General features: G+C 58.2%; 5 protein-coding genes across 5 annotated transcripts; 3 read left to right on the forward strand and 2 right to left on the reverse strand.

The window, feature by feature from the left end:
• Nucleotides 1-406: 406 nt before the first annotated feature.
• On the forward strand, nt 407-996 carry THITE_2047269 (uncharacterized protein; the record flags this gene model as incomplete). The annotated part of the gene is made up of 2 exons (XM_003652691.1): nt 407-589; nt 676-996. 2 exons carry the CDS (start codon nt 407-409, stop codon nt 994-996), a joined length of 504 nt encoding a protein of 167 aa, XP_003652739.1.
• Nucleotides 997-1,300: 304 nt separating this feature from the next.
• THITE_2046723 (uncharacterized protein) lies at nt 1,301-2,422 on the reverse strand (the record flags this gene model as incomplete). Its single annotated transcript, XM_003652692.1, has 1 exon — nt 1,301-2,422. One exon carries the CDS (start codon nt 2,420-2,422, stop codon nt 1,301-1,303), a length of 1,122 nt encoding a protein of 373 aa, XP_003652740.1.
• Nucleotides 2,423-5,277: 2,855 nt separating this feature from the next.
• Nucleotides 5,278-6,728, forward strand: THITE_2143968 (uncharacterized protein; the record flags this gene model as incomplete). Its single annotated transcript, XM_003652693.1, has 3 exons — nt 5,278-5,504; nt 5,625-5,870; nt 5,939-6,728. 3 exons carry the CDS (start codon nt 5,278-5,280, stop codon nt 6,726-6,728), a joined length of 1,263 nt encoding a protein of 420 aa, XP_003652741.1.
• Nucleotides 6,729-7,123: 395 nt separating this feature from the next.
• THITE_2114488 (glycosyltransferase family 69 protein) lies at nt 7,124-9,131 on the reverse strand. Its single transcript, XM_003652694.1, has 3 exons — nt 8,390-9,131; nt 8,100-8,325; nt 7,124-7,978 (listed from the first exon to the last, which is right to left on the reverse strand). The coding sequence occupies exons 1-3, from the start codon at nt 8,987-8,989 to the stop codon at nt 7,473-7,475; spliced, it is 1,332 nt and encodes a 443-aa protein (XP_003652742.1). The 5' UTR covers nt 8,990-9,131; the 3' UTR covers nt 7,124-7,472.
• Nucleotides 9,132-10,935: 1,804 nt separating this feature from the next.
• On the forward strand, nt 10,936-12,086 carry THITE_2114489 (uncharacterized protein). The gene is made up of 3 exons (XM_003652695.1): nt 10,936-11,163; nt 11,221-11,404; nt 11,470-12,086. Exons 1-3 carry the CDS (start codon nt 11,115-11,117, stop codon nt 12,044-12,046), a joined length of 810 nt encoding a protein of 269 aa, XP_003652743.1. The 5' UTR covers nt 10,936-11,114; the 3' UTR covers nt 12,047-12,086.
• Nucleotides 12,087-12,511: the final 425 nt, after the last annotated feature.

Consider the following 12,511-nt stretch of genomic DNA (forward strand, 5'->3'; position numbering starts at 1 on the left):
GCAGGAGCCTGATGCGCAATCTCAAACACAAATTGCCGGTTCGCCCACCATACAGACTCGAGTGTATGCCAGCGCAGAGCCACGACGGCCGCATGAGTCTGTATGATCGCCCACGAGCCGAACACACTTCTCGTCATGCCCAATTTTCGTCTTCACACCCGCATCGCCCGTCCATGGTTCGTCATGGGACATCATATAAACCTCAGCGACGCAACGTCGACGGGGAAGTCCATCCCTTCTCTCCACGCTGGCTTCACTCACTCTGTTCCGACCGACCGGTTCGATCGTCCTTCATTTCCGCCGCTCCTTTCCTTGTATACGGCCTGCCGTATCGATAGTTCTTTCTAATAGTGTCTAATTCCACCACAACCGCTTGGACGGCATTCGTTTCTTTCACAACACCACCATGCAAACCAAGTCCTTCATCGTCATCGCCCTTGCGACCTTGAGCCAGGCCCGTTTCGGCCAGGAGGGTGCTGTTCAAGACAAGATCCAGGCGCTCAGCAACTTTGGTGCACCGGGCGCCGCTGCCACCCTTGCTGGCAAGACGCCTGGTGTGCTCCTGGCTGGTGCTAACGCGTGCGCAAAGGTCCGTAGCCAAGTGGCATCCTCCAGTCAACGCTGTGTCACCGTCCTGAGTTGCCTGTACTGACAGTCGGCTCCTCTTCGGTTCAGCTTCAACTTGCGGACGAGATTGTGTCTACGCTAGGCACCGACCCGGCGGTCATTGCTGGCGCTGCAGCCCTTGTGGCTGCCGAAAAGAACTTCAACCCCTTCGCCCAGTCAATTCCCACCATCTGCAGCGACGCATCCCTTCCCGCCACGCCGGAGCTCCGGGGAATCATCCCTTTGGTCGACCCTGCCGTCGGCGGGGCTGACATTCAGAACGCCAACTCTGCCAAGTCTCTACAGACGCCGTTTAGCAGCGATGGCCTGAGCGTGGCCGACATCTCGAAGGCACAAGGGTTTGACAACTTCACTGCTCAGGCGGCTTGAAGGCGAATGGATGCTGGAGAACGGACGACGGGACCGGCATTTTCTCGCCGTTGCTGGAGCATACTTGTGCATGATGGAACGTCAATCCATTGACTGCTCTTACCAGTATCCGTACAATATTGACTACTTACTGGTAGAGTTCGGGGGAGAATGCTAGTCGTAAATGAACATACGGTACGAGAAAATGTCGAAGAACCCATGACCCGTGAGCATAAACAGTGATTCTGGCAGGCCTTGATGTATTACTCTATCTTGGTAAAAGGTTTCATCGCCAAAAAGGAAAAACTCGAACAGAACTCTAACCCTAATTCAAGGCCTGCACCCCGTGCAATGCCTCGAACTCCTTGCTGAACGGCTGATCGATGTACCCGACCGGCGACTTAGGCGTGTAGAACGTGTCCCTGTCGTACTGGTTTAACTCGATACCCTCCTTGAGCCTGAACGGCAGATCGGGCGTCGAGATGAAGTAGCGCCCAAACGTCGCGACCACGTCCTTGTCCTTGAACTCCTTGTCCACCAGATACATAGCCGACTCCCTGGTGAGGCCGCCAGCGATGAGTACCGGCCCGTCCCACGACCTAAGCGCAAAATCCAAGCTCTCGTCGTTCTCCCCATTGCCCGGGATGCGCGTCTGCACGAGATGCAGATACGCCAGCCCGAAGCCGTTGATCTTCCGGATCACATCCTCGAACTGCGGCACCGGGTCCTTCATGCACATCCCCTGGAACCTGCCGTACGGGCTGAGCCGGATGGCCGTCCTCTCGGCGCCGACGGCCTCCACCACCGCCTTGACGACCTCGACGGCAAACCGCGACCGGTTCTCCACGCTGCCGCCGTACTCATCCGTCCGCTGGTTGGACACGTCCTGGATGAACTGATCGATCAGGTACCCGTTGGCGCCGTGGATCTCGACGCCATCGAAGCCGGCCTCGATGGCGTTCTTCGCCGCGGCCGCGTAGTCGCGCACGCGCTGCTGGATCTCCTCGACCGTCATCGGCTCCGGCACGGGCGCGCCCTCCTCCATGGGCAGCGCGCTGGGCGCCTTGAGCCGGAAGCCGTCCTTGGCCAGCTCGTCCGGGTGCGCCGTGCGGCCCAGCGACCACAGCTGCAGGAAGATGTAGCTGCCGCGCGCGTGCACGGCGTCGGTCACGCGCCGCCACGCCGCCACCTGCGCTGCGTTGTAGATGCCCGGCACGTTGGCGTAGCCGCCCGCCGCGGGCGCCACGAAGGTCGCCTCCGTCACCAGCAGCGTGCCCGGCACCGACGCGCGCTGCCCGTAGTAGTTGGCCACGAGTGGCACCAGCGGCACGTGCTCGTCCGACGCCCGGTAGCGCGTGAGCGGCGCCATGGCGACGCGGTGGGCGAGGGTGATCTTGGGGGTGAGCTTGAGGGGTTGGAAAAGACGGCTCTCGGCGGTGATGGTCATTTTGGCGGCTGCTCGCTGTGCTATTATCGAAGTGTGGCGGGGCGTGCCTCGGATGAGAGAGAGGCAGAGTGGCTTAGAAGGGGGTCGGAGTATTTTGAAATGCCAGTCGAAGCGTGTGAGAGAGAACCGGGTTGCAAAGTGGTTGCAAGGTTGAGCAGGTGCTGAGATGCTTTATGGCGGGTGGTGAACCTAGTTCGCCGCCATCTATATATCGTTGAGTCTGTGCTGTATATGTGTGAAACTGGTGGAGTGGAGGTGTGGTATGTAATCAAGGGTTGGAAAACTCCACCATCGATCACGATTTATAAGCCTCTGGCCCATCTTGGCTGAGCAATGTTGCAAAGCCCCACATCGGGAGCGGGCGGCTAGTGTGATGCGTATGTAGTGTAATGTGCATCATAACCCTTGGCTGCATATCCTTACACACACACACATGAGACCAAGTACGATGGTCCTCGAGCTGCAAGCGGGAGGAAGGCTGAGACACCAGATGAGTAATGCCAGTAAGATCCCTGCACATCTGTGTGCTACACCGGAGTTGTGACCGGATATACGACCTCACTTGGTGTGAAGTGTAGCGTGCTGGGCCACATCGCTCATGGATTACGATGTGCTTGGTAATACCAATTCCGAGCAGCTCGGAAATGTGTCCATCAGATTCCGGCGGTCGTCACCACCAGCGAGACTACCCGGCGAGATATCGCATGGGTTTGCGAGTACGGACAGATTTCTCTTCCGAGTCCCGCTCCCCACTGCCTCGATGGCACGAAGTATGAGACAAATGTCAGTCTGCCAGATATGAACACATGGGACGGCAAGGACGACGCTCGGGCATCCATGACGCTTGACGCTACAGCCTGACTTTGCTTTGTTCATGTTTAGCTCCCCCCCTCCTAGACAGCTATCCCTATAGATAGGTGCCCATCCTTCTTCTCCCATTTCACGATTATTGGGAGATCAGACGACGTGTAGTAACTTGCATCCGTCATTAGCGAAGGCTTCAGGGCCGGATGAAGCAATGAGCTGGAGAACTACAATTGCTCCCCCCCTGGACCGATTCGAGTGCAGGACTCAGCATCTGCCAAAATTGCGATTTGTTTCCTGAGGGTGTAGTCATCAGTTTGACCACCTACCTGAGCTGGCCCTGAGTCGCCTTCAGGGCCTTGCTGGGGTAGGAGCCGCCTACATTGAAGACAACCCCTGGCTCATCCCTGATCCATCTCACTCATGATCTGGTCACCACAGGGTAAAGGCCAGCCCAATTGGACTCTATTGCTAGGAAGCGGCAAATTTTGAGAGATAAGCACAATAAAAATACCGCAAACTAACCAGAGAGAGTGAGGATCAATGATGTGGTGTCCTAGGAATATCACCAGTACTTGTCGAATGTCTTCTTGATGTTCCTGCTCACTTTATTGGGGAATCGTATGTAACCGACTGAGTCCCTTTATCCTCAACTGCCATGGAAGGTTTATGTTCCGTCTTAATGACCTTTCCTCCTTGGTATTGTGGCATCAATTCTGAAGAACAGACTGACTGAAGAAGGAATGAGGCGGACAAGCAACCCCTGTATACTCCATTTTGCATAGAAACCCTTCAATGAGACCGTCTCCGCAGGGCGATGACTTCTTGGCTATGATTCCAAAGGAGAGGACATGTAGCTCCCACAATGTGCAAGTGTTTCATTGACGGCTGATGCCTGCAAACAGGCCAAGTGGCACCCTGACTCTCATGCCACCCACTTGCTCAGCAAGCATGGAGACCTGATCAGGGAAGCAATTGAAGAGCTCTGTAAATCTGGCCCCAAGTAATTCCTTCACTTTGGTATCCACACTTCGTTCTCTGAGCTGGAGACTCAAAATCCGGGTAGAGCGTACGAAGCTGCGCTGCAGGAGTGGCGAGACCGTCCCAGGTTACAACCTGGAAGCCACCCAAGGAAGAGCCCCGTGTCATCGACACTATACAAAGCACGTAAATGTTTAAAGGGGTTTTCTCTCGTTCTCAGACAGCTGCAAGTGGTACTAAGACGCAACATTTATTGTCCATTTGCCAGTCGGATGGTGGATGCATGAAAGCACCTTCTGCTCGAGAACACGGGCGTCCTGTCTCTGGCCCATGAACCAATGAATCAGGGAAGAAGTAAGGAGCCGTGTGCCTGTTTAAATCATCCCCAATAAAGTCAGGGCAGGCAGCACTTCGTCCTGGCGCGCCCTGAGACTTCGGACGGAAACCACAAGCGCGTTCCAAAGCCCTAGTGCACATTTTAAGCACCTGGCTTCTGCTATTTTGTTTTTGAAACTTTTCTCTCCTTTCAACGCAGAGTCTGCACCAGAATCGTGAGTGACGACCGTCCTTCCCACCACGTTTTGGATGTTTGCTAACTCTCAAGCCCACATCCAAGACCTCACCGCAATGGAGGACGACGTTGCGGCCAGATCCAGTAAGCACTTATACATGAACCCCGGTCCGGCGGAGTGCGCAAGCGGAGCTGACCCCGGACCCGCCTTCACAGCTGGGGGCGCCGAGCGGCCCAAGACCGCCCTCGACATCCTCGCCGCCGTTGCGGCCGCCGCCGCCCGGCAGCCCCGCGGGACCCGGGCGGCGAACCGCTGCTGCGCTCGGCACCATGCCGAGCAGAAGAACCCGCCTGAGGGCTTAGCCCTCAGTTCTAAATTTTCTTTAAACAAAAGCGAGGACCTCGTCGTTCTGGGAACTCGCATCGCCGCCAGCGAGACCAACGAGTCCCAGCTTTCGGAGTAAGTCGCTCACCCACTTTCTGCGTCCTCAAAATTCCAACTCGATGACCTTTTTCGAGTTGTTTGCTAACTTGGAATAATTTTTTTATTTCCTCCAGAATGGCGACGAAAAAGACCACGGCGGCGGCCGACCATCTGCCTCTGGCGACCAACAACAACGCCGGCAACGGCAGCGGCGACCGCGAGGTCGCCAACAAGATCACCAGCGGGCAGACAAAGCCCAAGGATGCCGCCGGCCAGACCGGCAAGAAGAAGAAGTCGGCCGAGAAGCCGACTACTCCTGCGGGTGGAGGCCCGACCGCCTCCTCCGCCGACGACGACAAGTGGTAAGTCCTCGCGCAAATAAGCATCTACTGCCTCCTCATATCGTATCTGCCGTCATGCGTCGGCGATTAATGCTCTCATTCGCAAAAATGTCAACTGACCATCTTCCCATCGTCTCACAGGGCTGAGATCCGGAAGCTTCTGGGGACGGAGGAGGCCATCCTCCAGCTGAACAAGGACCGGGAGCTCAAGGCGATGCTGCTGGAAACCCTGCAGCCAGAGAAAGAGTTCGGCCCCATTTGTGCCAACCCGAACTGCGGCGAGTTCGGTCACACTCTGGCCGTGTGCCCTCGTCCGACCAACATGGCCGATGGCGACATGTGCGGGTGCTTCTTCTGCAACGTGGTGGACCACGATGCAGATGAATGGTGAGTGGCACCGATTGAGATTCCGTGTTGAGAGTCGTCACCGACGATACTGACTGAACTGTCTCCAGCCCGATGATGGAATGGGTGACGCCGTCGACTCTGGTCACCCACCTGATTACCAACCGTGCCGGCATGCCGCCCTGGAACACCCGGATCGATTGGGTGAGGCTCGCCATCGACAACTGGGACCTTGTCTGTTTCGCCCTCCTCCCTCTGACCCGCGCCTACGTCAAGAGGGAGTACATCCCCAAGAAGCGGTGGGAGGAAGTCAACGGCCTGTCGGGCATCACCGACCCGCTCTTCGCGAACGCCGACCGCAGGCTTCTCAAGCAGCTCGCCAACCCGGACCGGACGAAGACCCGGGCTCGTCCTCTGATGGAAGCGACTCAGACCATGTGCTACTGCGCGGACCAGTGCGGCGGGTACGCCGTCTTCCAGAACAAATCCCTCGCAAAGTACATCCCCAACATGCGCGTCGATGTCAAGACCCACCAGCAGCTGCTCGCCGAGCGCGCGCGCGAGGTGGCCGAGTGCGAGCGCTTGCTCGAGAAGAAGATGCCCAAGAAAGCAGACAAGAGCCGCAAGAAGGGCCGGCGCGCCTTGAAGAAGGAGGCCGCCGCAGCCGCCGCAGCCGCTGAAGAGGCAGAAAAGGCAGAAGCTTCCTCCTCCAAGGGCAAGGAACCCGCCGCTGCTGGTCCCAGCAAGGCGGAGGATAATACCACGGTACCGGCCAGCACCACCGTCACGCTCGACGATGACGATGACGAGCCGGATGTTCCCCTCTCGGATCGCCTGATGGATTTGGGAGACCAGATCAGCGATCTCCTCGATAATCTGCGCAATATCGTGCGGTCCTAACTAGAGAGGCCATCTTCTCCTTCTCGGCACATGCCATCGCGCCCGTGCTTGTCAATAACTCGCACCAAACATCTTTCGGCGCACTGAATTCTACTTCTCCTTTTTCGACCTCGAATCGCATCTCTGCTCTCGACTGGGCACGTCGTCATCCCCTTCGGGCCTCGGCGCGTCATGATCCCAGATACAGCATCTTGCGAGATCGGTCGGGCGAATTCTTTCTCAGCTTTGCCTCTAGCACCTCTCCACTCTCAGCGGCCACATCGCGATGTCTGCTTCTTCCAGCACATCGCATCTTTTCTTTGAACGATCAGGCGTTCAGGCCTCTTTCAGGAGCGGCTAGGCACTCAGGAAATGTTTTTCGGCGTTTGGGAGGGTTTTCTCCATGTCAGGTTAGATACCCAGCCACGGTTGGCACTCAGATCGGATTCCCATGAGCCACGTTTTACGGATGACTCGGAGTTTGGGATGGGAGCTTGCTTTTCGTTCCTCTTCATATGTAGAGTACACGCACATACCATGGCCGATTGGCCCGCAGATGAATGCCTGATTTCTTCTCAATACGCTTGCCCCGTGGTGAAGACGGCGGGACATGAGACCAGTCGTGCCTTTGCCCAACATCCAAAGCTCTATCCGAACAAATGCCCAAAATGACGACCTGTTCTACAGACCGGGATGACGAAAGCTAACGCCGGCAGCATCTAAACACACGAAGTCCCAACCCAAAAAACCCCAAAGCGAGTATTGCTACAGATGCTTCCACCCGTTATGTACCAGAACCTGCATCTCATCCACCGCACAAAACGTCCCCCTTTCCTCCCTCCCTTCCCCAGCCTGAACCCACCTCCTCACCCGCCCCTTCACCTCCCTCTCCTCAAACCAGGGCGTGGTAAACCACCTAGCGAGCCGATTCTTCCACAAGCCCAGATAAATTTCGGTCAGCGAGAGCCAACTTTTCCTCCCCCTCCCCCTGCCCCTGCTGCTGCTGCCGCTGCCGCCGCTGCTGCTCCGCATCCCCGTCCCTTCCCCCTCCCCTATCCCTTCCCCATCCGGATGGACCCTGTCGTAGGCGGCGCGCGAGTAGCCGACGCGCACGGCCGGGTTGAGGAACACGCCGCGGGAGCGCGAGGCCGGGTTGTCGGCGTGGATCAGGCAGCACTCGGAGGCCTCGAGGTGGGCGGCGGCCAGCGAGTCGGGCAGGCCGCGGAAGCGGAGGCCGCGCAGGCCCGTGAAGGTCGAGGCCGGCATGGCGACTGGCGGGGGCCTTGTTAGTGGGCTTGGTCTACACTGTAAAACGGTGGTGTGGAGGGTGGGGGGAGGAGAAGAAGGTGGGAAGGGAGAAAATGGGCGGGGGGAGGTGAGTGTCAGACATACCGATGCCGTTCCAACAGCTGGTGACCGGGACCGGTTGGCCGCTGACCATGGCGTTTCGGGATGCGGATGCTCGGAAGTAGGGCCAGGTTTGGGAGGCGTGCACGTGGCCGTGTGCGTCGCGGAGGGCGAACGTGTCGTAAAAGAGCGGTGGCTTGCTGAAGTCCAGGGAGCAGGCGGCGGCGTAGTGGCCCTTGTTGGTTTTGAGCAAGGCGATGACGTCGGAGACCTTGGGATTGGTCAGTGTGGAACAGCCATGTAAACGTGGACTGGTTGGAGAGGGGTCTACACACGGAAAAGACGACATCGCCCAGGAAGAGAACATAGTCGAAGGTGGTGCCGTTCTCGGCAAGTTCCAGCAGCGGCTGCAGCGAGAGGTTTCGCAGATTAGAGAGATAAGGTATCCTCCTCAGAGCCTTCCTCCCGTCGGGAATGGTGATCCATCCCTCTTCGCCGTCGCTTGGCGGCTTGCTGATCAGATCCGCATGGGTCGCATCGTCCAACACGATTTTCTTGCCGACACCGGTTTTCTCAAGCTCTCGGTCGAGCTCGCGCAGGGCATCCTTCGAGTTATCCCAACTGCCGCTTTCGTAGACGCTGACGAAGGTGTTCTCGGGACCGAGGGCCTTGACCAAGTCGACCACGCCCTGGTTCCAATCCGACCGGAGGATCTTCTCGTTGTTCCAGTGCAGACTCGCGATATAGACCCGGATGGGCTCACGGAGCACAGCCTGTGCTTTGGATTCTTGTTCGGCGCGCGCGATGCGGTAGTAGCTGAGATGGGCTTCGATAATGTTCCAGACGAAGAAGGCGAGGGCGAGCTTCTGGAGGGTCGATCGCGAGAGCAGCGAGCGCAGGATCCGCGGCCGGCGCACCGCCAATTTCGGCTTCATCGTTCGGTGCGCCATCGCCGGATAGTCAAGGGACCTCGGGATATGAGACTCGGCTGGTGCGGCCGCAAGGAGCCATGGCCGGAACCGCGAATGGCTCCCAGAGACTGGCGTTGGCAGCTCGTGTGAGGTTGCGGAATGGGTGGGCCCAGCCATCGCGCTAACGCGCAGCTGAGGAAATGAGGCTGCAGTTAGTGGGGCACGCGCTGTCTCAGCCCTATCGGGCTCTGTACCTCCGTACAGTTGGAGAGAAGTATTCCGTGAGCTTGTAAGCTTGGCTGGCGACGCCAGGATTCGAAAAGCCGTGAATATTCCAGGTGCGGAGAGCAACCGAAGAATGATCGAAGGGCAAAGTTAGGCATATCTGTTTACAATACTTCTGCAGCCCCATGTGAACTCTCTCGGGGCTTAATGCCGTATTTACCGTTGCCATCATTCCGTGATATCGAAGGCTTGAAAGCCCGCAGCTCGCCAGCCCCGGCCGCCCGCCTCCACCGCAGACTTGACGTGCATCATAAGTCAGGTGCACCAAGCCGCATCTCTCCCAGCAATGCATCCACTCTATCTCATCGGATTCGACCTCCCTCTGGTGTGGTTTCGCCTTAAGATCGGGTACACCCGGGAGCCTGTTTCCAGGGTTAAGGTACGCGATCGAACTACCTACCAGTTGAATCAAGATGAATGGTGGTGTCCAAGATGGTCTCCCAGCCTCCCTCCGCCGCTCCAACACAAACTCAACGCTATCCTCGTGACCCACCACGTCCGCAGGCAGCACGCACTTGTACTTGCTGCTCCTTTAAAACGCTCAAAATGTCCTTTAACGACCAGCACACTCGTTCAGGTCCTCGGGCGTCAGCCATACGCCGTCGTCCGTCAGCGACCTGGCCACAGACATAGGCGCCTCGTACATAACCACTAGGGCCTGTTGGATGCTCTGCTTAACTTCCTCCACCCGGAAGCCGGCACCAGGCTCGCGGCACTAGCACCGGTCCCGGCGCCGGCGCTGACGCAGCGCACGGCGTAGGCGATGGGGTCGGCCCCGGACTGGTCAGAGTTGAAGCAGGCTACTGTCCCTCTGCTTCAGCGCCTCGCGCTCCGCTGAGGCTTGCGCTTGCAGAATGCGACACCGGAGGGCCAGGTTGCGGGAGGGGATCCGTACATAGGTTCTCAGGCCGCGAAGTTGTGCTGTCTGAGGATTGTGCCGGCCCGCTCCTCCCCAACCAGCAGCAGCGACAGCAGCACGACCCCGTCGTCGCCGCCGTCGTCGAAGTGTCGAGCATTGACGACTTCTAGGGGCCCGGAGCCGGCGTGGTGGTACTGGCGACGGTGCGGCGCAGCGCGAGCCACGAGATTGGCTTCCTGCGCCACCGGCCGCGGGCGGTGTCAGCGTCGCGTTGACGCGGGCGCTGGCGGGTGTTGGGGCGGTGATGGGCGATCGGGAGACGCTCACCCGGGCGAGAGGGGCGGAGGAAAGGGGGTGGGTGGATGAGGTTAGTGGAAAGGTTGCCGATGGTGGATGTTGGGTGGAGGTCGGATATACCCCGTAGGTAAGCTAGAGAGGGGGGGTCTCGTGGGTTTGAGGGGATTACAGACCAGAGCTTCATGTGCTGAATTCTTTGGTAACTTACATCATTGTCCGTTTCAATTGCCTCCCTGATCTAACCGACGTGACAAGTTCACGAACGATTCGGCTTAATCTACCGAAGCGCCGCTGAAACTTAGTTTCGAGCGTTGCATTTTGCCAATGCAAGAGGCTTGTGTGTGGTGCCCGCAGCTGGCGTTTGTTTACCACTGTCCCAGATCCCTGGGGCCGCACTGTGACATCATCGGCTGCAAGCACTTCTGGTGGCAGATCGCCTGCGCCAATGCCGGATAGGTAGCGCCCAATCATTAGGCGCAGGCCCCTGCTTGCAGAAGGCCTGGAACCCATCCTCAAGTGGGGGCGCACAAAGGGCCCTCCCGGTCTCGGGACCCTGCGACCGACTGTTTGTTGACTGCTCCATAACTCGCTGCTCACTCGCTCTTGTCACCAAAAAACACACTCTTCTTCGTAAACATCTTAGCTGTGCGATTTCTACGCCTTCAATTGCAAGCGAACAGTGAACAGGAGCCAGTATCAGCAAAGACAATGTCGCCCAGCTCGCAGACAAACGGCGGTCCCCATGATGTCGTGACCGGTGCGTTGGAGCCTGCGCACCGCTGCGCGCCAGTTCGTACTGACTGACTGCTTTTAGACGTCGGGATAGTGCCGAACCCAAACCCGACGATTGACGGCGAGTGGACGGTCGAGAAGGTTCTCGAGACGATCCCCACAGGGAAACCCGCCGAGGGCACGAGCTCGCCGGTCGGCTACTTCCATCTCCTCGAGCGCCTCAAGACCACGAAGCGGGAGGGCTGGCGGCGGCTTGGGATTGACCGGTATATCCATTTGGTCCGTTGATGGCCTTTCCCGCGGGCGCTGACAGATTCCGGGCCCGCCGTAGGGGCGAGTCGATCTCCGACCACATGTACCGAATGTCCATTATGAGCATGTTCGCGCCGCCGTCGCTGGCCGCCAGGATAGACATGGCCAAGTGCATGAAGATGTGCCTGATCCACGACATGGCCGAGTCGCTCGTCGGCGACATCACACCGGTGGATGGCGTCGCGAAGCCCGAAAAGAGCAGGCGCGAGGCCGCGACAATGGACTACCTCACGCAGGGCCTCCTCGGCGGGGTCGACGGCGGCCGGGTCGGCGCCGAAATCCGCGCCATCTGGCAGGAATACGAGGACTCGGAGACGCTCGAAAGCCTCTTCGTGCACGACATCGACAAGATGGAGCTCCTGCTGCAGATGGTCGAGTACGAGAAGCGCGGCAAGGGAAAGCTGGATCTGGGCGAGTTTGCCTACATCAAGACCAAGATCGTGCTGGACGAGGTGAAGGCTTGGGCCGAGGAGCTGATGAACGAGAGGGAGCAGTTCTGGGCGGGGCAGGCGCATATCAAGGGCGACGCCGGTGTTGACGGCGGCATCACGGCCGACAAGAAGGCGATGCAGGATGCGTACTACAGCAAGGAGTAGGCACGGCTCTTGTACATTCGGGGTTCATGGTTTGTACAAATTGCGTCGCGGGGCGTAGTGGAGGGTCCCGGAGAGACGCATCACTGGGTCGGCGCTTGCATGGAAGTATCATGACTATACCGCGGGGGTTTAGAGGGTTCACAGGCGATAGCGATATCATCCATCATACCCACGGGAATGCAAACCGACGATAACGAGCATGTCTTCCGTATCCGTACTTCCGTCCAGACGGTTGCGCAGGGTTCCAATTCAACAGGCTGCGGCTGTTGCATTGGGATTGTTGGGGGCTGGGTGGATCCCCGCATGTCCTATGGATGCAAATAAATTTCCAAGGGCTGGTTGGCTGTTCGCGCCAGAAAAATCAACCGAACTTTGCCTTTGCTGTAGCAACCGTAACGCGACTTCTTTAAAATGACAACCCCCTTTTTTTTAGAATGACAACCCCGATGGGCGGCCCGTGCGTCC

The sequence above is a fragment of the Thermothielavioides terrestris genome, chromosome 2 (assembly GCF_000226115.1).
Source record: "Thermothielavioides terrestris NRRL 8126 chromosome 2, complete sequence".
Lineage (NCBI taxonomy): Eukaryota > Fungi > Ascomycota > Sordariomycetes > Sordariales > Chaetomiaceae > Thermothielavioides > Thermothielavioides terrestris.

What these genes read in the sequence shown, in the direction of transcription:
- THITE_2114489 (XM_003652695.1), top strand. Translation starts at nt 11,115, where the DNA reads ATGTCGCCCAGCTCGCAGACAAACGGCGGTCCCCATGATGTCGTGACC. An exon ending in TCCCCATGATGTCGTGACCG is followed by an intron (nt 11,164 to 11,220) that starts GTGCGTTGGAGC and finishes GACTGCTTTTAG; the next exon opens with ACGTCGGGATAGTGCCGAAC. An exon ending in CGGCGGCTTGGGATTGACCG is followed by an intron (nt 11,405 to 11,469) that starts GTATATCCATTT and finishes GGCCCGCCGTAG; the next exon opens with GGGCGAGTCGATCTCCGACC.
- THITE_2114488 (XM_003652694.1), bottom strand. Translation starts at nt 8,989, where the DNA reads ATGAAGCCGAAATTGGCGGTGCGCCGGCCGCGGATCCTGCGCTCGCTG. An exon ending in TGGGCGATGTCGTCTTTTCC is followed by an intron (nt 8,326 to 8,389) that starts GTGTGTAGACCC and finishes ACCAATCCCAAG; the next exon opens with GTCTCCGACGTCATCGCCTT. An exon ending in CAGCTGTTGGAACGGCATCG is followed by an intron (nt 7,979 to 8,099) that starts GTATGTCTGACA and finishes GGCCCCCGCCAG; the next exon opens with TCGCCATGCCGGCCTCGACC.